General features: G+C 48.8%; 1 protein-coding gene across 2 annotated transcripts in view; it reads left to right on the top strand.

The window, feature by feature from the left end:
• PLEKHG2 (pleckstrin homology and RhoGEF domain containing G2) overlaps positions 1-26297 on the top strand; it is a 718440-nt gene that overhangs the window by 478725 nt on the left and 213418 nt on the right. For both annotated transcript variants that reach the window (XM_069644246.1, XM_069644245.1), the window contains 2 exons: positions 22650-22696; positions 25634-25784. In XM_069644246.1, coding sequence (XP_069500347.1) covers positions 22650-22696; positions 25634-25784 — 198 coding nt within the window. The remainder of the gene's footprint in view (positions 1-22649; positions 22697-25633; positions 25785-26297) is intronic.

Genomic DNA, 26297 nt, shown 5'->3' with positions numbered 1-26297 from the left:
TATTAGCTCTGAAGTCCCTTAACGGGTCCCGTCCATAACGCCTGGTGAGACCAGGCGTTAAAGGAGGGACCTGCTAAGGGACCTCATAGTAGGGTGGTAAGGGATTACCGGCACCGGTCTCCTTACCGGTGCCCGGTATCCCTTACTGCCCTACTCGGAATGAGGCCCCTAGTCTTGACCGCCGCCAATCGAGAACTAGTCTTGATTGGTCTGGCTTGTCCAGAATGTTGCCCTGTTCCATGAAAGTTGGCTGGCCTTCTGAACCTCTGCCCACCAGGTCAGAGTGCAGAAATCCATCTTAACACTGCCCCTGACTTCACTTTCGCAGACTACCTTTCTTTTATGGGCTTATGCTCCTTCTTTTGATCTGCTTCTAGGCCGCTGCCCAGGCTAAACGTATACCTCACCCATGGCCACCCCCACCTCCTGCGTAGTCACTGCTATGGATGCAGAACCTTGCCCACCTCTTTCACGAGACTACGGTCCCCCGTGCCATGCTCATTTCACCTCATCCATTTCCATGCAGGCTGTTTCACTGAACAGTCGCGCGTTCTAGATCAATGTAATTTAAAAGGAAAACTAAAAAAGAGACGTCTTAAAATTAAAGTAAATATTTAAAGGATAGACAGGAAAGGGGACTCCAGCATAATCAAAAAGGGGAAACGAGGAGTAATACATGCACGCAAGAACAGAGGGAATGAATAGGGCAGGAGAGATCAGTAGGAGCAATAGAAGTTTTGCTAGAGAAGTGACGGATATAACTAAAAACCTAAACACACCCTATATTTTGGTGAGATGGCTTAAGGGAAAATGTCCCCAAAATCATTTAATTGCAATGGTCTACATTGAGTTGGGCTTGGGGTGAAATGGGTTTATTCGAATGTTCTATATCCTGTCCATCTGAGCCTGGCCCCAGCTTACTTCAGACGTTGACATCCCTTCCCTCCCATCATTCATCAGTCTCCATTTCTTCTTCTCGCCCTCATTGTTTCTATTTCTTCTTCCATGCACTCAATGTGTGCTTTTGTCTTTTAGGTGGAGTATAAGCAGCACTACAAGCTCTAAATATTGCATTGGAATGTAGGTAGATGGCATGTGAGGATGGACATTTACTCGCCCATTAACTTCCCTTGGCCAATCGCTATGGTCATTCCCACCCTCAACCTGCTCAAGCCGGCCACAAACACATCCTCTATCAAGCAGTAACATCAAACTTTGTCCTGCCAGTATGATTTCTAAGCAGTATGCTGAGAGTTAATGGCTTAATTATAGTGGTATATGTACTACCTCTGTAATATAAATGTCTGATATATGTATATATAATGTTGTGTGTCATTTTCATCAGCGCATGCTAAATCATGGTTGAATTGGCTAGGGCATGAGACTCGACCATGACCCTGGATCCCATTAAACCAACCTCGTTATCCACTGCACCTAGCCTGCATCCTGGTCCAGCGTCCACTATAACCCCATAATGTGACCAAAGGCCAATGTTCATGGCCAGTGTCAGTAATCCATGGGGCATGGGCTTCGGCCATGCTGCAGGCCCCAATAAGCAAATCAGAGTTGACATTTGTCCTTGTGTGGGGTCAGGCCCACTGCCCAGGGACAAAGTTATATCACTATTTTTTGTACCTACATATTTACACTTTGAAAAAAATAAAACCCAGGGCAGATTTGCAAAACCATGCTTTCAGGTCTTTGCTGATGCTCCTCGCACACGTTTGCTGCACACCCGTCCACCGCATCAAGCAGAATTAGATTCCCCATAGAAGTCTATCCCGATTTTGATAGTTTTATCACATAAAGCATACCATGGTCCCTGATAGCCATGCCCACTTTAACCCCATTGTCAGTCCCCAGTGACCTTTGGCCATGCCTCGGAAAATGTGGCCACTTGCTATGGCCACAGGCTCTGCTTCTGGCACTAAAGGTATATTACTTTGTTTTACCTGTCCTTGCCACGGGCCAGGCCCACTGCCCACTTTAACTGTATAGCCGGTCCCTGGTGGCCATGCCCATTTTAAACCCATAGCCGGGGAATGGTGGCCATGCTCTGGAAAATATGGCCACCGACCATGGCCCCAGGCACCAAAGTTATGTCATTATTATTTGCACCTACAGTTCACCACTTTTCCAAAAATAACACACAGGACAGATTTGCAAAAGCATGCTTTAGCATCCTTGCCAATGTTCCTCACACGAGTTTGCTGCGGTCCAGCACTTTGAGATTTAGCTACAGGCATCTTTATTTTCCCACTCAAGTAAAATGTTGGGACCACTCCCACCCCTACAGTTTTGCCCCATCTTGACAAAATCCCTTCAAACTTTGCACGCACATTCATAGTTGGATCATTAATTATTTGACAAACCTTTGTTCAGATTCGTCAAACAGCGCTAAAGTTATAAACTGTCAAATCTTTGGACCCCCTTTCTACGTTTGCCCCCTCATGATGAAATGGCACCAAACTTTACAACCAGATTTAAAATTGGGTCTATATTTTTATTGCAAATGTGTGCAGTTTCATTGAACCCGCCAAATTTATAAGCTGACTAATAACTACTCTTGTAGAAGAAGGAAGAAATCCAGTACTCAGCGCCACCAATTTGAACAGCATTTAATTGTGTTGTATTGTCACACATTAAATTTTGAGATAAAGCCCATTAGTGATAACATGTTTCGGCTCCCTCAGAGCCTTTCTCAAATCTGGGCCAAATTTCTATTAGCCGATCCAAAAGACAAAATGTCAGTATACCTGTAACGGGGTCAAATCTCCAGACCTAAATCTTAACAACAAGCAAAGAAAATCACACGCGTTGGCAAGGGAGAATAACTACTCTTCACTAATGCTGTAATGCACACATGTGCATGGATGTCCTTGAACATTAGTCAAGTTTGCTAACTTCTCAGCAATGCCCTCAAACCTCTGAGATGTTTGTGGACATCGGAAAAGAAAAAATATCAGATGCTTTCGGGACCAGGCCGCTGCTCCTCACACACATTTGGTGCAAATCTCTCTAGCGGTTTGGGCTGTAGCTGCCAGCAAGTAATTTTCCACTCATGTCTATGTGGATATCATAGGTTTTGCCCCACAACAACCTTGCCACCCCTTGACGAAACTGCACAAACCTTTGCAAAAGAATTCAGGATTGGTTGTAAAATTAAGATTTAAGCCACCGAAAAACTGCAATTTGACCGGTTGCTACCGCAGACCCTGTAATAAAATATCAAATTACAATTTAATTTAACTTCGTCAAAAGCCACACATATATATATATATATATATATATATATATATATATATATATATATATATATATATATATATAGTGTTTGTAGCCATTCAGGGCTTCGGCCCTGAATAGGAGGGTCTTAGTTCTATTCTCTATTCTCTTCTGGGTACTGACAGAGCCCAGAACACGGCCCCTTTCATCCCTCCCGAGTTAGTGTTAGGCTCACTGCAAAGCATGGTGATGTTAGAAGAGGTCCTATAATTCATGTATGTATTTATTTGGGAGTTTTTTATAGTGCCAAGAAGACCCCTTACAATCACTTTAGACTGCCTGACTAGATAATGTAAAGGGAAAATTAGAATACAATAAAATGTGAAGCAAAATCCTTTATCTGATCCTCTTTATTGTTAACGTCTTGGAGCTCAGCCCTCATGCAAATGCCAGTTTTTACAAATCTCTTGCTAACAGTTCCCAGAGCAGTAAGTCATTTGTTGGAGCGGTAGAATGAGTATGGGCATAACTGGAACAACCCGAGTTCTAGGAGGTTCAAGTCTCGCAAACCTTAAGAACTTTTCCGGTTATTCTCCTGGAAAAGTTGTAGTTCATCCAGGGATACAAAATGAGACCCTGAGAAAGAATGAAGTCTATTCCCATCTTCTTCAGAGGCCCATAACATGCCCTACTGAGGTCTGTCAGGCCTGTGCATTGTATTGAGGCATGTTTAACTTTACTTCTATTGCACTGGAAATAGAAAATAAGTTGTCAAAAGGTGTAAACATTTGTTGGGGTGCAGGGGGGTGGGGCAGAGAGGCTTTGGAGAGCAGTGATGGGTGCTTGTTTGAATCCCTAAAAAAGATAATCAGAATTTTGAAGATCACCAAAACATTGGCACTGTTGACCCGTGAAATTGCACAGGTCTCTTTCAGAGAATTTGCACACTCTTAATTGGTTTCTGACCTGAGGTTACGCTGGATTTAGTGCCCGATCTTTAATTCCCAAAGACCTACTTCAATGTTTAGGGCGTTTAAAGAATCGTTGATATATCAGGTTAGAGCCCATTGGCTTTGGAGTTCTGGTCAGGGTGTGTAACATGGGACTATTTTCTAGGCATATCCTGTAACCTTAAACAGATAGGCGTTTTGCATGGTGCACATAATCCTAACCTAATTCAAATTCACATTGGTATCCAGTGGAGTGCTCTGAGGGCTGGTTTTATATGTTCCTCTTTCTGGAAGTTTAAACACATTCCGGCTGCCTGGTTCTGGACTCTCTGCAATCTTTCTGTATGTTTCTTGGAAAACCTAGTGTAGATGTTAGAATAGTTGACAAGAGCCATCACGAGTGCTCAAGTAAATTCCGTAAGATATTTTGACTGCAGCAGTGGGAGGATTCTTCAGAGAGAGCCTCAGCAATGAAGTTCGTGACCAGAGTTAATCAGGGTCGGGGGGCAAAGGGGAGACCTGTATCAACAATGACCCACAGATTCTTAACTGTCCGGGATACAGAAGGTGGTGACCCTAGTCTAGAAGGACACCAGGGATTGCTTTGGGAGCATATGCTCCCAAAAGTAAGACCTCTGTTTTCCATCCATTTCTCCAATGATACATATGCTATAGACAATTAGGCACATAACTCTGCATTCTTTTCAAGCCAGATAACGATTTGGGATAATCAGCATATATTTTGAAGAGAACCTCCTAGTGCCCAGGAGAATGTACCAGAGGGCGCATATAGATATTGAAAAGCAGGGGCGCAAGGGACGATCTTTGAGGTACTCCGCTTGGTACTTTGCAAGACAAAAGTTTCTTTTTTCAATCCAAAAGTCTTCACTCCGATTGGAAAGAAAGGATTTGATCCATTGTGAGGTTATGTCCGATATCTCTTCCCACTCCTTCAGCCTTTTTTAGGAGAATAAAGAGATCCACATTGATTTAAACTACAGTAAGGTGTAGGAGTACCAGTGTGGCTTACTCCTCTTCATCCAGAGTGATCAGGAAATTGTCTGATTTCAACAAGGGTAATATCTTCACCTATACGTGGCCAAATGTCCTATGTCTAATTGCAATGAGCAGGCAGGGTACCCTAAACATATTGTAACTGTTTCCCCAGATCCACTTGGATCAGGACCAACCCACCCTCAGCTCTAGTGATTTCTCTGGTCACTGTCCTTCAAACCCATTTGGTCGATCTAACAATCAAGGCGACTAAGCAACATGAGCTTGAACTTCCTCTATGGCTGTAAGTGGCTAGCCATTACTAAGTGTGTGTCTGCAAGATGACATGTAGTACTCTACAAAATGAATAAATAAGTACAGGGATCAAAATCAAGATTGGAGAAGCAGGTACTAAATGCAGCTCCTGGGCATCCAGCATTAATCCGTGAGCAGGAGCTACCACGGCAGGACGAGGAGCTATTACATAACATTGCGCAAATGTGACTTCCACGTCGGATGCAAACCTAACATTTTGTCCATTATTTATGACTACATGTCCTATACACGTTCCCTAATGCTTATAGATTGCCCCAAATGCAAGTTAAAAGGAGCTTAATTCGCATAGGTGTGTTTGTTCTGCATTAGTTGGCCTGGAGAGCCAAATGTAGCTCCTGGGAGCTGTTGGTGTCCAGGTAACCAGGCTTTTCTAGGCTGCAAGCTCCCAGCTGCCTTCAATGTCGAACCATGGTGTCTAGGTGCACCTAGATTACACTCTCCTTAGTGCCCTCAATAGGTTTTTATAAGCCCTTTATCATCATTACAAATCTTGAAGCTTGACACCGACTGGTTATAATGCATAGCATCATATAATAGCGATATGCAACACATGGCTAAGGCTCTTCTGATTTCTGAGATGTAGTGCAACTTCAAGGTAGATATTGTTCAGTGCTCTCTGCCTGTTCTTGTATCCGTTGTGGATGGAAAATTCACAGAATCCATTCAAGGTATCAAGTCTGTTCATTATCTATTTTGTTTGATTGCCAAATTCTTTCATCATGCTCTTCGCTGAGTGGGGCCTAGTAGGCCAATGAGCGCACGTTGCTTGTCTGTCTGGCTGGAGTCCAGCCATTTTAGAGTGGTTGGTCTGAGATTCTTTCATATAACGGCTGTAGTCTTTCTGGTTGGTAAAATGTGAGGGTGGAGCAGCTTCCTGTGGAGTGTGGGAGGGTGGTGGGATGAAACTTCAGAATAGTCCATCGCAGTCCAACTAATTGCATACAGCTTGAGCATTAATTGATGGCAGCCTAACCTCAATTATAGGTTAGAGAGTGAATTCACTTACCAAAGAACAACTTTGGAAGAAATCCTCAATGTAAGCACAAAGGGTGCCAATTTACAATGCAAAGAGCTTGGTGCTGAAAGGCGATGGCCTAATAAAGGATCTATGCCAGCTGGAATTTTGTTAATAAAACAAAGAAAAAAGGAAGTATCAAAAACTGAAGTGAAGAACTTTTGGACAGAAAAGAATAAGGCCATAAACGCAGGAAGATAATATTAAACATTGCCAAAAAGAGAATGGAAGTTAGAGGAATTCGAGAAAAGACTAAACCCTTAAGAAAATATAAGGATGGACATGCGTGTTGGCAAGGGCAAGAATAAACAGAATGAATTATGAATTAATCTTATTAACTAATAAGACGCAATATCTTTATACCGTTTCTGCTTACATTGTATTGTCCTCTTTTATATTTAATTGGTCTGTGTCTCATGCGTATTAGGTATGCCCTCCGCTTTTGAATTGGAAAGTGAACATGGCTGATCTTTCATACTGCTTAAAGATTGTCTTTAATTGTGTTTTCATTAAGGTTTTCAACACTTAAACAAACAGCCCCTCCCCCACCCCACCAAGATCAAAAGACCGAAAAACCCCAGAAAGACACTCCGCTGGAAATCATTGTTCTAGGTTTAAAGCAGTTCTGGCTTGTCGAGGACAACTGATGATTCAAGGCTCCCCATGTCGCTTCGTATGTTGCCTTTGTTCTGGGTCGTTGGCTTCTCCGTCGCTACCATCTCCCAGAGTTTATTCAGCCACAGGGCTGGTGAGGGAAGCTCTTTTTTGCCCACTTCGAAGTTATTGCTAATTTAGCAGCTAGAACCATGGCCCTGATTACACTGGTTTGCGTCCTCAGACTTTCAATTGTTCCCTTAGTTGTAGCCCCAATAGAATTAAATCTGGTCTAAGTGTAATGAGGCTGGGCCCTCCCACCTTGAATATTACTACTTCAATGATGTGCCATAGACCAGCTAACTTCGGACATGTCCCCATAAAATGTGTTAGGGGTCCCTCTTGACCACAGCACTTCCAGCGGTCCATATCCGTCTCAACTGCAAATCTGTGTACCTTATCGGGTGTGTAGTATCAGCTATGCACAATTTGAATCTGCTGTTCTCTATGCTGCATGCATATAGATCCCTGCCGTGCATTATATGTATACACACTCCTCTGTGGAGATGGTCATCCCTAACTCTTCCTCCCATTTCCGCTTGAATGGCCAGTCTCCTTCCCCTTGAGCATCGTAAATACACTTGTAGCCTCTGCCTAGCAACCCTTTCATCCCTTCCTCCTCTCGTAGCACCTTCTCCAGGGTGGTGAGTGGCCTTGAAGCCCCTTCTGTTATCTTGGGACCATGCCGGTGTATTAGTTGCCGATATTAAGATTTATCTCGCCCTTTCCGATCCAAACATACTTTGAAGTCTTCAAACAAGATTATTTCATCTCCCAGCACCATGTCTCCTAACTTCCTACAACCCTTCCCTTGCCACTTCTCAAAACCTCCCTCTCCGTGGGTCGGAGTGAATTCCTAGATCCCAAGTATCGGTGTGAATGGGGATGGGAACGTCACTAGGCTGCTCCTATTGCATGCCATGCCCCATGCTCGCGTAGCTCCCCTGGAGGTTATGTTCAACTCTAGCCCCTTTGACCTAGGATGCCTGGGTAGCCACGACTCCTTCCAAAGATGCTGTCCCACCATTGCCTGCTCTATAAAGAACGAAAACTTTTCCCCTCTCTGGACGCTGCCAATCTGGTATCGTTTTTATCTGGGCCGCAAGGTAATAGACTAGTATGTCGGGGCAAGATAAGCCCCCCTGTGGCCTTGGAGGCCAACATCCTTTTCCTACCTATCCAAGCTTTTGCCCCCCACCCCTTCCCCAGATAAACTCTTGGATGGCTTGCTGGATGCCCTTGAGCTTCACCACTGGATTCATAAGAGGCACGTTTTGAAACCGGAAGAGGAGCCTAGGTTGTATGTTAATTTTAAAGGCCAATAGCCTTTCCAGCCACGTAATGAAGAGGCCTTTCCATTTACATAGATCCCTTTGGATCTCCTTAAAAAGTGGGGTAGTTGGCTCCCTCTGCCAGTCCCTTGTGGTGTTATATTAATTCCCAAGTATCTCAGGGAGTTCCCCGCCTGTTTGAATGGGTCTATCTTTGATCTCTCCTTCAGCGTGGCTTATGTTCACATGATATTTAGAAGTTCTGATTTCTGTATACTGACCTTGAAGCCCGACACTGCCCCAAAGCTTTTCATTTCCTCTGTTGCTGGAGCGGTTGAGCCCATCGGGTTAGTAAGAGAAAGTTTCACATCGTCTGCAAAGAGACTCATTTTGTACTCTTTCCCCTGTCTACCTTAATCACTCCCCATTCGGTCTGACTGTCACATACTTTCTGCAAGAGGGTCCTTCACCAAGGCAAACAAAAGTGAGAACAGCGAGCACCCCTGCTTCGTTCCCCACCATAGGAGTATTGTGTTGTTAAGTTCCCTGTTTGCATTAATTCAGGCTTTGAGAGTAGCATAGTTCACCATAATCATGTTTATCGTTTTAGGTCCTAAACCCACTTTCTCCAGGACCAACTTCATAAAGGCCCAGTCCACTTGATCAAAGGCCTTTTCGGCATCAACAGGAAGTTAGCACTGTTTGATTCTTCTCCTTGTTGGCCCTTTTCACCAATTGTTCCACTTTCCTTGTGTTGTCGCCGAAGTTGATCAGTTGGCCACAATTCCTGTCTGGTCTAGGTCGATCAATGTTTTCATAAAGGGGGCTAGTGTATTTGTAATAATATTAGTATATATTTTTGCTTCGACACTTAACAATGATATGGGCATTTATGATGCACATCTCGTAGCATCCTTGCCCGGGTTTATGTATCAGGACTACTTGGCACCTCTATCATTGAGGGTGACAACCCAGTTCCTTCCTTGCAGAGAGAATTAAATAGAGCCAACATTGGGTCAGTTAGAATATGTGCCATTGATTTACAGTATGCTGCTGTGAACTCGTCTGACCTCAGGCTGTTCCTCAAAGCCATTCCCTTGATTGCTTCTCTTATTTCCTGATTATCTATCGGTGTCTCTATCCATTTCCTGTTCGCCTCTTGAATGTTGGGGCTCAGCACTGACGCCAAATAGTCCCTCTGAGATTGCCTCACAACTTCCTCCCCCTTGTATAGTGCTTGGTATAAGTTCCAGAAAAGTGTTCTGCTTTTGCTTTTCCCCTCCCTCGTCTATCCCGTTCTCGTCCACTATCCTTTGGATGAAAGCCTGATTCCCCTCTGACCATCGGCCTGTTTGCCAGGATCTTGTTGGCTTTAACCCATTTATTGTAGAACCTCTGCTTGGCTCTCATTAGTGACCTCCCTGCTGCATCCACAAGCATGTACGTTCCCCCCTCTTGTCCATGAGTTTCCTATATGTGAGCCTATTTTAATAAGTTTTGTATTGACGTTCCAGTTCTACGACCTCAACCAGGAGGTCGGTCTCTGGCTGCTTCCTAATCTTACAGAGGGCCTCTGCAGATGCTATCGGGCTCCACCTCCCTGTTGCTTTCAGGGTATCCCAGTGGTTCCTCCTAGACAGGTATCGGTTGGATTGCTAAGGTCTAGGAAATCCCACAAATCCTTCTGCAGTTTATCCCTCAAAAGGGGTTCTTGCATTATTATATAGTTAAGTCTCCACATAGGCCTAGCTAACCTCTTCCCTATGATCTGTGTTTCCAGAACTATTGCTGAGTGGTCTGACATTGTGCTAGTTCTAATGTCCACTTCTAGTACATGTCGAAGTGATGCGGCAATAGGAAAATAGTCTATTCGGGAGTAGGATTTATGAACTGCCAAGCAGGCCTCTTTACCCTTGTGTGAACTCATCCACTAGTGGGAAGTTATATGTGGTCGATCTGTCCCACTTGCCTTCCATTACGGAATTCAAGTCTCCTGCTATGAGGTTCTCCATTTCTCTCAACCACCCCCCACAACTCCCTAGTGTTTGCAGGAAGTGAAGATGAAATTCCTCTTGTCCCCTGTTTGGTGCAACTACTGAAGCAACCGTCACTGCATGGTCCCCAATTGTGGCCTTCACAATCATGTACCTCCCCTCAATATCTCTAATCGGGTTCAGCAGTCTAAAGTTGAGCCTTCTATGAATTAGGTGCCACCCCTACTCTTTTAGAAGGGGCTTTTGAGTGAACCTGCATGGTATAGGCTTTGCTGCGTAATATTGGTTGATCATCGAGGACTATGTGGCTCTCCTGGAGGGCAGCTATGTCTATCCTTTCCCTCCTCCGCTCTTCAACTGCTTACACATTTTCAATGTGAGATGGCAGTGGAGTAAAACAATAAATAGAGCTACATTAATGTGGTTATCTGGAATGTATTAGTATTATTATTGATTTGTATCCATTGCTTCAAGCTTCCAAGCGCTCAACCAGTGTTTAAACCCATGTTGCCTGGCATCGTTCTGTTCCCAAGGTGAACGCATTGCCCTCGAGATAGCCTCCTGGCTCATGACATTTAACATCCTCAGTCATTTTAAATTATCCTTCCTATTCAGTGCTGTACAGGGAGCGTGTAGAAATGCCACTTCCACACCCTACAATCTACCCTACATCTCTTGCCATATGTAACCATGTGTATCTGTTCACTGAACCGCCTTTAATTATATGGCAAATATCTTCTCATAAAATAGCATAAGGGTTTAGTCTCACATGCGTTCCACAGGACAGTCTAATGATCTTCCAGCGTGTTTCTCATCATGTCGTTGCAGAACGAGTGTTTCCTGCCAGAGTTTTTCGCAGTTGCAACCCCTGACGACCGCCAATTGACATTCCTGACTTCTCTGTAACCTAAGGTTTTGCAAACCCTTGTGGGCCATGCACAAGCGCTTTATTCAAATGCAGCTGCAGTCTGTTGGACCTTCCAGGAAGCACTTCGGGCACATAGCGCGTGTGAGAAAAAAGCCTTCCCTCTCCTGATGCCAAGCTCTCAAGCTGTCTTCTAGTCTTGGGAATAGTGATTAATTTAATCGTGTATATTTACAAGCAACCTAACATTCTTAAAGCTTTGCCAAAACCTCAAATTATTCTTCAGCTGTGTCATTTTATGTTTGACACATGGCAACACTGTCCCTCTCTGTAGCTCGCGCTCTCCCTCTAAAAATTGAATGACTTATACTTTCTCAGACTACCTGACATATATTCACTGGAAAAGTCTGTAAGGAGAAGTTTTGTTTCTAAACTACTTATTTTATAGTTTTTTATAGCCCGCCTAATACCATACCTGAGTTCGGTTTCTAAGCATGGCTCTGGGATTCGAAAACCTGTTTCTCTGCGTTGCCCCTGTGCTATCCTCCATTCACTGGAGGATAAGCTCTTAAGGGTAAGCTCTGTCCTCTGAACCAAATACCACATCTTCCCTAACCCTGTGCTCTGAAACCACGGGTCCAGGCTCCTGACCTCCCAGTTGCACACCTGGGGCTGTATCTGCAACCCTACAACCCCCCATACTTGCACTTATCGATCACCTGTTTTCTGCACTTAACCCTTGCACTGCCACCTGCCGGCTGCACTTCTTGTTTTTCATTGTCTAATCCTATGTCTTGCACTTGCTCCTCCTACCCTTCCCCTGGCACTTCTCCCCTTCCCTCGCCCCTGCACCTGCGCAGTCTCAATGTCACTGGGCCTAGTAAGCTTGTTGTCTTGTTCCCACTTGTTCCCCTCCCTCGCCGCGCCTTGAAACACTTGTGTATAGGCGCGTTATAAATAAAATTTATCATATCATGATCCATGGGTACAAGTAAAGGGGTTGCCCTCCAACCACGCCCCATTCAAGATACCTGTATACCCTTTGAGTACTTTTTACAGGACGTGGCTTATGGCTACAGCCTAACCACTTTACCATTGTCAGCAGTACACTCGCGACCTAGCCTTGCCATGCGAAAGACCTTTCACCCTCACCATAGACTCAATCCATGGACTTTGTGTTATTGCACTTGGGGTATTGTCTGTTTGTAAATGTGTCTATTTTGCTTTCTTTGAATGGGCATATCCTGCCTCTCTGGGGTATTGCAGGGCATGCCCTATCTGGCCCTTCAAACAGATTTTGGAGCGTAGGTTTCACTGACCCAAGATGACTCCCAAACTGAAAATAATTTGGTTGCATTTCACCACACATGTTGCTATGTTTGAATGTGAGGCGGATTGCCCATGAACCCAAGGAATAAATATTTCTGGCTCCCTATATATTTTTTTATTGTCGTTTTTTTCGTCAAAACTTTATTTATTCATACACAATAACAGTTTTTGTTACATTGCAAACATTGTTATTCATATGATTATCTCATATGAATATAGTCCATCTGAATTTATTTCAATCAAATACCATCACTGTGAGTTGTGTGATTGTCTAATCTGTAACTATACCCTTTCAACTTTCCCGATTTTTATTTTTCATTTTTTTTCGCTTAACCCCAACTCCCACTTGGTATGGTTCAGTCTTGCTATCCCAGGTGAAGGTGCTCGTCTGATATATTGCTCTGGTCTGGTTTCTTCACTTCCATTTCGTCGTCCATCAAATCTGAACAGATCTTATTTGTGTCGGTCTATAGAATCGGGGTTCCCTATTGTCGATTTCTTTTTTTTTCTGTTTTGTTTTTTTATCAACCCAAAAACAGAGACAATGGGCCTCATTCCGAGTATGGAGGTAATCATGGCGCTATTTGACTACCTCCAATATCGGTACCGAGTCTGCCCTGGTTCAATGGGGACTTACCGGTCTATCGACCTTTGCGGGATCGGTAAGTCCCCATTGAAAAAGCCATTCCCCATTCCCATTTGAGCCCCCGTAGGGCTCAATGGGAAGGCGCTAATAACGGTACCGCAAATTGCGGTACCGTTATTAGTTCTAAAGTCCCTTAACGGGTCCCGTCCATAACACCTGGTGAAACCAGGCTTTAAGGAAGGGTCCCGCTAAGGGAACTCGGAATAGGGTGCAAAGGGATTACCGGCACCGGTGTCCTTACCGGTGCCCGGTATCCCTTTGCGCCCAACTCGTAATGAGGCCCAATTATATCAAGTTTACCCTGACGGTAGATACGAGTTCTAATTCAGTGTCGATCTGAATCTGCACAGTGCTTATTGTACTCAAAGACGAAAAAGTCTGTATAGAAATTTGAGGGGAGGTTGATGTTTTAGTGACTCCCACTACTTTACTTCTCCCTGCCGGACCAAACATGAAACTTTCCAAAATGTTTGGTGCAGTTTTTTCAACAAGGGCCAAAGTTGCATGCCTCCCTAAAATCACCTTCATTTAGGCTTTTCGTGTTGGGCCTGAAAAGGAACTTCTAGTGAGCATAACCCGTCCGGGGCACTACTGTTTTCCCTTGGCTCTTTTTACTCCTCATGCCCTGTAGGAATGGTAGATACATACAATGTGACATCAGTGCATGGAGGTGGCCAAGTTAGGTTTCCTTTGGAACTCGAACTGGTGAATTTAGCTGTTTTAAACTGCAACCAGAACACCCCTTTAACCAAAATGCTTTCCCTGAATCTCATTTTTTTAAATTTATTTTTAGGTGAACTGAAACAAAGCACCCCTTTAAATCAACTTTTATTTTCTGATTCATTTTGATTGTTAATGATTGTAAGCGGATATTTCTTTAGTGTCCAATAAGCATGGCCTGCAGCCATGCCCCAAGTGATGCAATGGCTGGCATGGTCTAAGAGGCCATGTCAGCCATTGCATCCACTGGCGGCTGCTCTTCCAATAGCCCCCTAGATAGTGCTTTAAATGGGCCGATCCTACCCGGCCCTCAGTGCCTTTTAGCATTTCAGTACCTACACCTCTCAATGCCTCAAAGAGAGTACCGGTACTCCGCTATCTTGCAAAGTGAAATGAAAACATTTCTTTTCACTTTATCGCATCTTAACCCCTTGACTGCCAGGCTATTATGTTAATGTTATAGGATATTTGTACCACGCACTATCACCACCGGAGTGGTCCCCTGGTGCTCATGCAAGTCTAAAAAGGAGGAGCATACTTGGCACTTAACGACTACCGTCTGCAGCCTTTGCTGGGGAAAGCAGCGCCCCCTGCTGCCTCCTCTCTCCACCACCGGCAGTGACCCATAATATCTCCTTCAGGGCCCATCCTGCAGAGCAAAAGGAGAGACAAACCTGCATCTGCTGTGCTCTCAGCACACTAGGCTGGGTAAGTGGGCTTTTCCAGCATGGGGTCTGGCATGGATTCACATGCTCATGAATATTCCCCATCATCAGGCTGGGAATCCTCGGTAAAGAAAAAATCAGTATCGGTTTCGTTTCTGATCTGTCTTTCTTAGTAGTAACCAATCACTGGTCTCTGGGTCATACTGCCCCCAGCCAATGACTGCCCTCTCCTTAAGCCCCGCCCCTGGCAGCCATCCTCAGATTTTTACCGCACGCTCAAGTGTTGGGAGTCCTCGTGCTATTGCTCTCGAGCTTTTACTGCGTTTTGTGCTTTTTCAAAGAGATTTATCTCATTTTTAGGTTTAATCGAGCCTCAAGCTCCACCGTTTCTACTTCTGATAAACGGGGACCCGTTTCGGATTTATCTACGCCCCTCAAGGGTGAAGTTTTCATCGAGTTACGCTTCTTGGAGGATTCCAGAAGTTTCTGAGGCCTACCTCGTGGACGGGAAGAACATGGCCCAGGAGAAGGGAAGCTCGACTCCCGGAAAACTGTTCAGGATCTGCCCTGGATGCAACCTACAAAATGTGTTCAAGGAGGACAAGCATTCGAAATGCCTTTACTGCCTCCACGAGGACAAACACACGTGGAGAAGGACACTGCATTTTGCTTTAACATGTCGGATCGGACGATGAGGGATCGCCCGACCCGTCTCTCCAACTGGCTGGAAGGCAAGAGCCCAGCAGATGAGAAGAAGAAGAAGTCCGAGCAGTCTTCTAAGTCCTGTGAGAGTGCCCCGGCGACGGGGGCCCAACAGAAGGCAAAGCACAGCGAGTCCGTGGGCACCGGGAGCGCTGAAAGGTCGGGCTCCTCGGCTGCCAGGCAAGGGCACACCTTCACTGACGCCATCAACCGCGAGCCAATGCTCTGGCTCGGGGAAGAGAAAATCCCAGACCCCGGCTAAGCTTCTGCAGAGGCCCCGGTCGATCTCGGAGGAACTGGCCGAGGGGGAGCGAGGCGGAGACCCTCCCCCGAAGGTGAAGGCCTCAAGCGCACCCAAAGCGGCGAAGGCCTTGATCCACCCGGCTAAGGCCTCTATCGAGGCAGTCGCTGCGGCCCTGGCAAAGCCTGTGGGGGCTATCCCAGTTGAGGCAACCTCGGGCCTAGAGTTTCCCTGCCTCTGTGGAGGGCATCCTCTTTTAAGCCCATCGAGATGACCCCCGTGAAGACGCTGGTGGGAAAAGAGGGGGGGCGGTGACCGTTACGGACACGGACTCAACCTCTGAGGAGGAACTGGCTGAGAATTTGGAAGAGGCCCAGCCCCACGGGAGGAATCCCGAGGAGGGAGACGACGAGAGCGAGGGTGACGACAACGAGGTTCCCGTGGAGGAACAACCGCCGCTCCCGGCATGCCCGTCGCAACCCGAGCCTCAGGACAACTCCGCGGCCATTTTGACGGCAATTCAGGCCTTGTGCACGGAGATGAGGATGAGACTGCCCCTACCCCCGACGGATGACCCAGCTGTACTGGGTCCGTCGGGAAGCCCTCCGAACTAGAGGAGGAGAATTCATCCAGTGCCCCTTCAGCCCACACAGCCTTTGTTGCCTTCCCCGATCCCGAGGGACGACACGGGAACGGACACGGCCACGATGGGGACGGATGATGACGGTGGTGACGACGGGACTGGCCTCCTGTCTCCGATTCCTCGGGCATCCCCGCCCGACGAGATTGGCCTCTTCCACGCCATGATTGCCAGGGCATCCGAGCTTTTTCAACTCTGCCCTGAGGAGAAGAAGGAAGGCTTCCACTACCAACGGCGCAAGGCCAAAAGGAAGACGGTCCTTGCGGTGCCGTTGCTGGATGACATCTGGGACGAAGGACTTGCCCTCCTCAAGAACCCATCCACGACAACTGCCAAGAGGGACTGGTACGAGAAGTAGCAGGTCCCCGACGCTGCCCTGTTGTGCCTTAGGGCGCAGCCGACCCTAGATTCGGTCGTCTCAGTGGCGGCCAAGAAGAAAGCGGGGGGGCATCGGCTTCATCCTCAACTTCCCCACCGGACGGTGAGGGAAAGAAGCTGGACGCTGGAGGACGAGTCATCTCGTCGGCGGCGACGACTATTAAGGCGGCCAACGCCCTAGCGATTGTGGCCTGCTACGACAGGGAATTGTGGTACAAGATCGCCCCCCTGTTGGACTTCCTCCCGTATGACAAGAGGGCAGAGGCCCTGGCGATCCTACAGGAGGGTGAGGTGGCGTCGGACCATGGCATAACTGTGGCCACGGACATTGCCGACACCGGTTTCTGACAGTTGGGCAACAGCGTTTGCCTTCGACGGCGCGGTGGCTCAAGGCGACGGATTTCCGCCAGAACGTGCAAGCCAAGGTTTTGGACATGCCCTTCGACGGGAACTGACTGTGGATGAGTCGCTGCACGCCATCAAGACCGACACAGACGGCTCGGGCCTTTCGGAACTCCGGAGGCAAGCAAGGTGCCTCCAAAGGATTCGGCGGCGGCTCCTCGACCTACCGTCAGGCGGCCCGCTCCTCCTCGCAAGAAGGAGGCAAGTCCGGTGGATCTCGTCGTCGTCGCCAGGGAAGCCAGGGCGGCATGGCTGCTTCCAAGCAAGACTGAACCGGCCGTCGCGTCGGACCCCCACCGAAGCACCACAGTGGGAGGCCAGCTGATAAAGTTTGTCAGCGTGTGGAAGTCCATCTCCACCGACCGTTGGGGGCTGGATGCCCTGGCCCACGGGCACACTCTGGAATTTCTAAAGAAGTGCCTCCAAATTCCTCCCGTGGCCAGGAAGGATAACCACGTCCCTCAACTACTGTTAGAGGTAAGGGCGATGCTCAAAAAAGGAGCCATCGAGCTCATCCCAAAGAGGCTCCGGGCTCGAGTATACTCAAGATACTTCCTCAGAGAGAAGACAGGAGGTTGGCGTCCCATCATGGACTTGCGTCGGCTAAACAAATACATCAAGGCACAGAAGTTCCGGATGGTCCCCCTTCAGCACGTGCTGGGCCAGCTGGAGGAAGGCGACTTCCTATCGTCGTTGGGTTTGGAGGATGTGTACTTTCACATCCCCATCCTAAAAGGACACCGAAAGTTTCTCAGGTTCGTAGTCCAGGGGCGGCACTACCAGTTCAAGGCCCTCCCATTTGGATTGAAGTCTGTGCCAAGGGTGTTCACCAAGTGCCTAGCACCAGTCGCGGTGTGGCTGCGCCTGCAGGGGATCCACATCTACCCCTACCTGGACGACTGGCTCATCCAAGCAGGGACAAGGGAACTCGCCGTAGAACGCACAGCAAAGACGGTCCGGCTGCTCATGGACCTGGGATTCTCCATCAACTTCCCCAAATCCCACCTGGTTCCGTCGCAGGTCGCGCTCATTCTGGGAGCCAAGCTCGATACAGTAGCGAAGTTGGCCTCGCCGTCGGAGGAAAGAACGCAGGCCATCCTGGGCAAGGTACGGCGTCTGCTGGCCACGGACGTGGCCAGAGTGAGGTCCATCAAGTCCCTTCTCGGGATGATGTCCTCTTGCATCTATCTGGTGCGCCTGTGAAGGCTTCGGATGCGTCCTCTGCAGGAGTTCCTCGATGCCCGTTGGACGCAAGCGACGGACAGCTTCGAGGACAAGATCTTGCTCAACGAAGCATTCTGCCATGCAATTCGATGGTGGGGCACCCGCGCGCATCTCGCCGCAGGCACGGACTTTCAGACTTCAGCATACCAGGGGACGGTGACGACGGATGCCTCCCTGGAGGGGTGGGGAGCACACACCGAAGATCTTCACGCGAGAGGCCTGTGGCTCCCGGAGGAGAGGCCGCTCCACATCAACATACTGGAGCTCCGAGCAGTGTTCTGGGCCCTCAAGTCATTCCTCCCGTCCCTCAAGGGCAAGGTGGTGAGGATCTTCACTGACAACACCACCACGATGTTCTACATCCGGAAGCAGGGAGGAACCAGATCCCCAGCCCTGTCCAAGGAAGCCCAGGATCTGTGGCACTGGGCCGTTGCCCAGGGGATGTTTCTGGTGCCTTTTCATCTAGCAGGGATAAAAAACACCATCGCCGACTCACTCAGCAGGGAGCTGCACTCGTGCCACGAGTGGGAACTACGCCAGGATCAAGTGGATCATCTCTTCCAGCGATGGGGCAAACCCCAAATCGACCTGTTCGCGACGGCGACGAACTCTGAGTGCCAGAGGTTCACCAGCAGGTTCCCCCACCTGAGGAGCATGGGCGATGCTTTCTCGTTCCCCTGGGACGGCCTGTTCCTGTATGCGTTCCCGCCTTTGCCGTTGCTGCTCAGGCTCATCAACCAACTCAAGAGGTCCTGGTGCAGGATGATCCTCGTCGCACCGAGGTGGCCGAGACAGATATGGTTCCCGGACCTTCTGGACTTGTCGGCGTCCCCGCCAGTCAACTGTTGACGGACGCAGATCTTCTCTCCAGAGAAGGAGGCGCCATTCTTCATCACAACCCGGAGTCACTGAACTTGCAGGCCTGGCTCCTGCAGCACTAGAGTTTGGAGGGTACGATATCCCGGCTGACTGCAGAGAGGTTCTTTCAAAGGCCAGGGTGTCCTCAACTCTCAAGTGCTACGGACAGAAGTGGAAGAGGTTCTCTGTCTGGTGCTGTGCACAGAAGATTAACCCTCTACGGATTACAGCCCCTCAAGTGCTACCGTACTTGCTGTCGCTGGCCAAAGCTGGACTAGCTCATGCTTCCATCAAGATACATCTGGCAGCGATTTCCCGATACACCAGAACTGCAGGACGGTCGTCCCCGTGGTCTCATCGCCTTGTGAAGGAGTTTATGAAAGGACTGTTCCGATCGTTCCCGCCGGTGAAGGCTCCAGACCCGGCGTGGGAGCTCAATGTGGTGCTGACCAGGCTCATGGGCCCGCCATTCGAGCCTTTGCATTCAGCTCCGTTGAAGTTCCTGTCGTGGAAGACAGCGTTCCTTGTGGCCATCACCTCTGCACAACGCGTGGGAGAGATTCAGGCCCTTTCCTGCAAGCCTCCATACTTGACTTTCCACAAGACGAGGGTGGTGCTGAGGACGCACCCCTCCTGTATGCCCAAGGTGCCGTCGGACTTCCATCTCAACGAGCCATTGGTGTTACAAGTCTTTTTCCTGTCGCCTTTGTCGCCGGCCGAGAGGACTTTGCACTCGCTGGATGTAGCTAGAGCACTGAAGTTCTATGTGGACCGAACAAAGAGTTTTCGGAAGACATCACAGCTGTTTGTGAACTTTGGACGCATGAACTGAGGGAAGGCTCTCTCGAAGGCTTCCATTTCCAGATGGCTGTCCGGCTGCATTATGCACTGTCATCGGTTGGCAAACCGACTGTTGCCCGGCCGTCCGAGAGCCCATTCGACCAGAGCGATTGCTGCCACCACGGCGTTCTTGTCTGGTGTGCCCCTGCAGGACATCTGCAGGGCTGCTACGTGGAGGTCGACTCACACCTTCACAAGATTCTACTGCGTCGACTGGGATTCCAGGGAGGAGTCCACAGTCGGCCAGGCAGTGCTGCGCAACCTGTTCGCTTAAGGTGAGCCTGGTGAGGAGATAAGAGATGCTTAATGTTGGGTTTTATGTAATGCTTAATGTTGAGCCTTGCCACCTCCCGTGGTTGTGCATGTGTGTACTGCTATGTATTCTTATATTCATGAGCATGTGAATCCATGCCAGACCCCATGCTGGAGAAGGAACAAGTTACTTACCTGCAACTGTTGATCTCCAGCATGGGTCTGGCATGGATTCACATGCGAACCCTCCCTCCTACCCCTCTGCGGCTCTTCACTTGGTCATACTGCCACTTTACGTGCTACCAAATCTGAGGATGGCTGCCAGGGGCGGGGCTTAGGGAGAGAGCAGTCATTGGCTGGGGGCAGTATGACCCAGAGACCAGTGATTGGTTACTACTAAGAAAGACAGATCAGAAACTATACTGATATTGATTTTTTCTATACCGAGTATTCCCAGCCTGACGACAGGGAATATTCATGAGTATGTGAATCCATGCCAGACCCATGCTGGAGAACAACAGTTACAGGTAAGTAACTTGTTCCTTCACTGTTTCCATGGAGTCCTTTGATGGAGCAGGGATTAAATTTTCTAAGTTGTTTGTTTATTAGCAGCGCCTATTCTAATATGTAAATAATTAAGTAATTGCAGTTGTGATGGAAGGTTTTCTACTGAACACTCTCACACATCTCCAGTTACTTACTGAATTCCTTTATTATGCAATGAAACCGATAAATAATAAAACTCCCCTTTTAAAGCCTAGTTTACAGCTATGATATCGGCTAGTTTCATATGCAAAATAGAAAGTCTCATTTAATATAGACTTTCTTAACAGAATGCGTAGAAACAATCTGGAAGTTTGTGTGACAGGATCTCTAATATACTGCTTTACCTAAGTGTGTTCTCCATGACACATTATTCAATCTCACTTGGAAATGCCTGCAAACACCAGGGTGTGCCTAAAGGAGACCTGTGCCCGCGGCGTACCGAAACGGCCTGCGCCGAAAGTGCTACGCCGGAATGTCTGGCTTCGTAGCTTGGTATGTACCTGCACTTCTTTGTTTCCATTTAAAGCACTGCCGATAGTGCTTATTGGGCCTGGCCAGCGGATTCAGAGAACCTGGGACATTCCCCAGGCATTGGCGTTGCCTCCCAAGTCCATTTCAGGGGGCGCATTGGCCACCCAGGCCCTAGCCATGCCCATTTACCACTAGTTCACATTGGCAACTGGCCATGTCTGTAGGCCATGGCACCTGATCAGTCTTCACTGGGAGTCTGCCCAGGAGAGTGGTTGATGCATGGCTCCCGAAGACATGGCCAGTGGAAGGCCTTCTGCCAGCTGGATGACTGCCTCTACACAGGCGTTGACCGGCTGATTCTTTCATCGGGTGGCCCGGGCCTACTGAGCGGAGGCTGGCAGACATGCTGCTTCCAACAGGCCATTTAACCAGTCTGCTGCTCAGTGTCCGATGCACACCCCACCTATTGCACAAGATATGGTGGCCATGTCCACGCGGCACCCGCTAGAAGTGCAGGTGCCCCAGATTGCCTAGCACCAGTTAGTGGTCAACGTGAGGGTGGGCTCTAAAGGGGATGCACACAGTAACAGGTAGCCATGATGTCTACCGTCAAGAAGTTTTGATGACATTAGCTCCGCGGATATAACTTTTTATCAGAACCCCAACATGGGAATATTGTGCAATAAAACTCATCACATCTCTTTTTTTTATTGCGCTGGCATTGTTTTGTGTGTCCCATTTGATTGTAATGAGCAATTGTGTATTTCCCTGAGCTTGCAAGTTTTGAAGTGACTGCTGTTTGTGAAATAACGATTGCCAAACAAATAATGTGTATACATATATCCACTGTTTGACATCCCATGTGTGCCAAAAGGCATTCGACTGGGCCTGAAACTTTGCGAGAAGCCTGCACTCTAGTTTGAGCAAACCACTTGATCTCTGTGTTTTGTAGGGGCAAGAAGCCCAGAAAACCCTAACACAATCTACATTTGGACCGTAGACGCGGGTACCATAGACGACATTCATCCAGCAGCCACTATCTTCCTTTTCTCTCCCTGTCCTTACAGTGCCCTGTGTCCTAGTTACGCACATGATTGGGGGATTTGCAAGGCCCTCGTCTGCTGCACGTGTGGCCTTGTTAGTTAATGTGAAAGGATATTTATACCATGCACTATCACCAGTGCAGTGGTCCCCTGGCGCTCCTATTAGTGCCATTCTGTAGTAAATTGTTGCACATAGATGGGTGTGAATATTGCCGACATTAAGAGAGATTCGCAAGATCCACTGGTGTTTTTGCCAACAGAGTAAGCTCTAGATAGACGCATCTGTGGTGTTGTAGGGCTTGTAGTGTACTGTGTGCTGATAAATGTGCGGTTAAATTGGTTGTACGAGGGTTCAAAATGACACCGCCTTTGTGTTCTCTCTTTTCCAGAGTGAAGAATTCGATATCTACACCCTGTACTGTATGAATTACCCCAAGTAAGTGGCTGTTCTTTCAATCTGGGGTCAGTTCGGGGCCATCGCTGCGGTTACTTGTACATGGTGTTTGCATCCCAACTGCATGTGCGTGGTTGCAGTGGAGAAACTTTGCTGAAAATGTTGTGGGGGACATGACCTCTGAAGAAAAGGTGCCCCATTCAAATGGATGGGGACAAAATAGTGTGCCCTGAAAGTTGGGGGGGACAAACACCCCCGTCCCCCCCTAAAATTAAGCCCATGCGTGGTTGCTCCCTGCACACTGCAGGCCCTGTGATTCCTGAATCTCCACCACAATCGTGCAGCTGCTGCGGACCCGCGGTGCTCACCACGGGCTATGCCGTTCCTGCCTATTCACAGCACTTCTTGCAGTTCCTGCACTTTCACTGTAGGCTCGGCCATCCTGAATGCTCTGGCGCACCTGTAGTGGGTCTCCTCTGCCGCTCCTGTACTTTCACTGCGGGCTCTGCAGCTCTTGTAGTTCCACTACAGGCTCTGCAGTTGCTGAATACTCCCTGTCAGACTTGTGCTTCCAGTGTACTCGCCTTTGGCCCTGCATGCCATGCACATGACTGACTGCCTGCAGTGCAATTTCTCCTTGTTCACTTTAAGGCTCTGCAATTCTTGCATGCTCACCGCGACCCCCTCCCCGGGCCTGCTTGATAACAGCAGGCCCTGTGCTTTATTGGCATTGTAGTTGCTGAGTACTAGCTGCATGCCCAGTGTTTAGCAGCTTCCCTGCCCGCCCACTGGCTCCTCATCCTAGCGCCCAGTGTTTTCAGCAGCTTCCCTTCCCGTCCACTGGCTCCTCATCCTAGCGCCCAGTGTTTGCAGCAGCTTCCCTTCCCGTCCACTGGCTCCTCATCCTAGCGCCCAGTGTTTCCAGCATCTTTCCTGCTCGTCCACTGGCTCCTCTTCCTAGCGCCCAGCGTTTACAGCAGCTTCCCTGCCCGTCCACTGGCTCCTCATCCTAGCGCCCAGCGTTTACAGCATCTTCCCTGCCCGTCCACTGGCTCCTCATCCTAGCGCCCAGCGTTTACAGCATCTTCCCTGCCCGTCCACTGGCTCCTCATCCTAGCGCCCAGCGTTTACAGCATCTTCCCTGCCCGTCCACTGGCTCCTCATCCTAGCGCCTAGCGTTTACAGCAGCTTCCCTGCTCGTCCACTCGCTCCTCATCCTAGCGGCCAGTGTTTACAGCATCCTCCCTGCTCGTCCACTGGGTCCTCTTCCTAGCGCCCAGTGTTTACAGCAGCTTTCCTGCTCGTCCACTGGCTCCTCTTCCTAGCGCCCAGAGTTTACAGCATCTTCCCATCTTCCCTGCTCGTCCACTGGCTCCTCTTCCTAGCGCCCAGCGTTTACAGCAGCTTCCCTGCCCGTCCACTGGCTCCTCATCCTAGCGCCCAGCGTTTACAGCATCTTCCCTGCCCGTCCACTGGCTCCTCATCCTAGCGCCCAGCGTTTACAGCATCTTCCCTGCCCGTCCACTGGCTCCTCATCCTAGCGTCCAGCGTTTACAGCATCTTCCCTGCCCGTCCACTGGCTCCTCATCCTAGCACCTAGTGTTTACAGCAGCTTCCCTGCTCGTCCACTGGCTCCTCATCCTAGCGCCCAGCGTTTACAGCATCTTCCCTGCCCGTCCACTGGCTCCTCATCCTAGCGCCCAGCGTTTACAGCATCTTCCCTGCCCGCCACTGGCTCCTCATCCTAGCGCCTAGCGTTTACAGCAGCTTCCCTGCTCGTCCACTGGCTCCTCATCCTAGCGCCCAGCGTTTACAGCATCTTCCCTGCCCGTCCACTGGCTCCTCATCCTAGCGCCTAGTGTTTACAGCAGCTTCCCTGTTCGTCCACTGGCTCCTCATCCTAGCAGCCAGTGTTTACAGCATCCTCCCTGCTCGTCCACTGGCTCCTCTTCCTAGCGCCCAGTGTTTACAGCAGCTTTCCTGCTCGTCCACTGGCTCCTCTTCCTAGCGCCCAGAGTTTAGAGCATCTTCCCTGCTCGTCCACTGGCTCCTCATCCTAGCGCCCAGTGTTTACAGCAGCTTTCCTGCTCGTCCACTGGCTCCTCTTCCTAGCGCCCAGAGTTTACAGCATCTTCCCTGCTCGTCCCCTGGCTCCTCCATCCTGACTATGGACAGCCTGGTTCTAGATTGTGGGCAGAATTCCAGCATCTTCTGCTGCTAGTTTGGTCCCTGTTGGTTCCTCCACTGAACAATGAGTTCATCGAGAGTCCTGCTTTCTCCTGTTCCTTGAGCCTGCAGTTGGGAACACAAAAATGATATCCTTAGAAAGAAAGGTGGGAAGGAAATGATGTTCAGAGAGGAAAGCGGGGAAGGTCTAGCGGAACTAGTGCAAACTATGTAGTTGGAGGGACGACATCCGGGGACATCAATTCAGTGATAAAGGGGAGCGTGGGGGGGTGCAAGATGCAAATCCCCAATTGCTCTGGATATTCTAACCAATCTGTTTAAATGTACCCATTCTCCTTGCTTTTATCTCCTCACAATATCTACCTAACTCTGCCCCAACCTTTTTTTTTCAATGTTGTTTTTGTTGCCGAAATGCATTTTTGGGTTTGCATTGACTATAGTCTTTTTGGCTCAGTTTTTTCTTAGTTTTTGGATAGTAATCGTCTTCCTTCTCTGCCTATTCATTCCACCATTCATTTGTTAGTTCCTTCTCCCAGTTCATTTGCTCGTTCGTTCCTTCCTTCACCCCTTTCGTTACTTTCTTCCTTCCTGTTCTCCCCCCCATCACATTGTTTCCTTCTTTCTTTACCTTTCCCCGCTCATCCCTTCCTTCCTTCCTCCTACCTTCTCTCGCCTTGCTCCACCCTGTCTCATTTCGTCCTTCTTTCTATTTCTTCTGAAATGCTGGGTCTCGTTGTTGTGCATCCGGTCACTGTAGTGAGGTTTCAGTGTTGCCGTGCCTTGTGCTTTCAGCTCTGTGTCCGTCTTGCGGGAGTGCATGAAGAGCGAACTCTTGGCCAAGTTCTTCCGGCAGAGACAGGCCATGCTGGCACACTCGCTGCCCCTGGAGTCCTACCTCCTGAAGCCTGTGCAGAGGATCCTCAAGTACCACCTCCTGCTGCAGGTATGTGCGGCAGGGGCCTTGCCTGGGAACGGTCAACTGGAGTTGTCTGAGGGAAGGCCACAAGTCTATTCTGAGGTCCCTGGTACTAGCCAGTACACTCGCACCACCTCAAGTGCCCGCTCAGTGGCGATGTTGTACCTTTGAAGAGCTGTGCGATCCTTCACTTCTGTACCTTCTCAAGAATTCCATGTACCACCACCTGGAGGTAGAGTTTGGAACTGTAGGAGCTGAGAACTTTACCTCGCCTGAAGTGGCGGCTGTGACTATGGGTGCTCCCCTGTGTCCCCTTACAGCCAGCACAGCTAGTTGGCTACATTAGTCCCTAATTTCTCCTACTAAGCGGGGTTTAGGAAGTAGACGTTAGCTGCTCCATCATTACCTGCACTCCTTCCCCTTCAGTGCCCCCTGCTGTTAGATTCTGTAACTGCCAAAGGGATGAGCGCTGCCAGAGCACATGGCCTTTTACACTCACCGTGGCGCTGTAGTGTTGGCTATATTGCTCTCCGCTGTGTT

The sequence above is a fragment of the Ambystoma mexicanum genome, chromosome 2p, assembly GCF_040938575.1.
Source record: "Ambystoma mexicanum isolate Mex_15411 chromosome 2p, UKY_AmexF1_1, whole genome shotgun sequence".
Classification (NCBI taxonomy): domain Eukaryota; kingdom Metazoa; phylum Chordata; class Amphibia; order Caudata; family Ambystomatidae; genus Ambystoma; species Ambystoma mexicanum.
The sequence above is the reverse complement of the archived record's forward strand: the minus strand, read 5'-3'. Positions and strand labels throughout refer to the sequence as shown.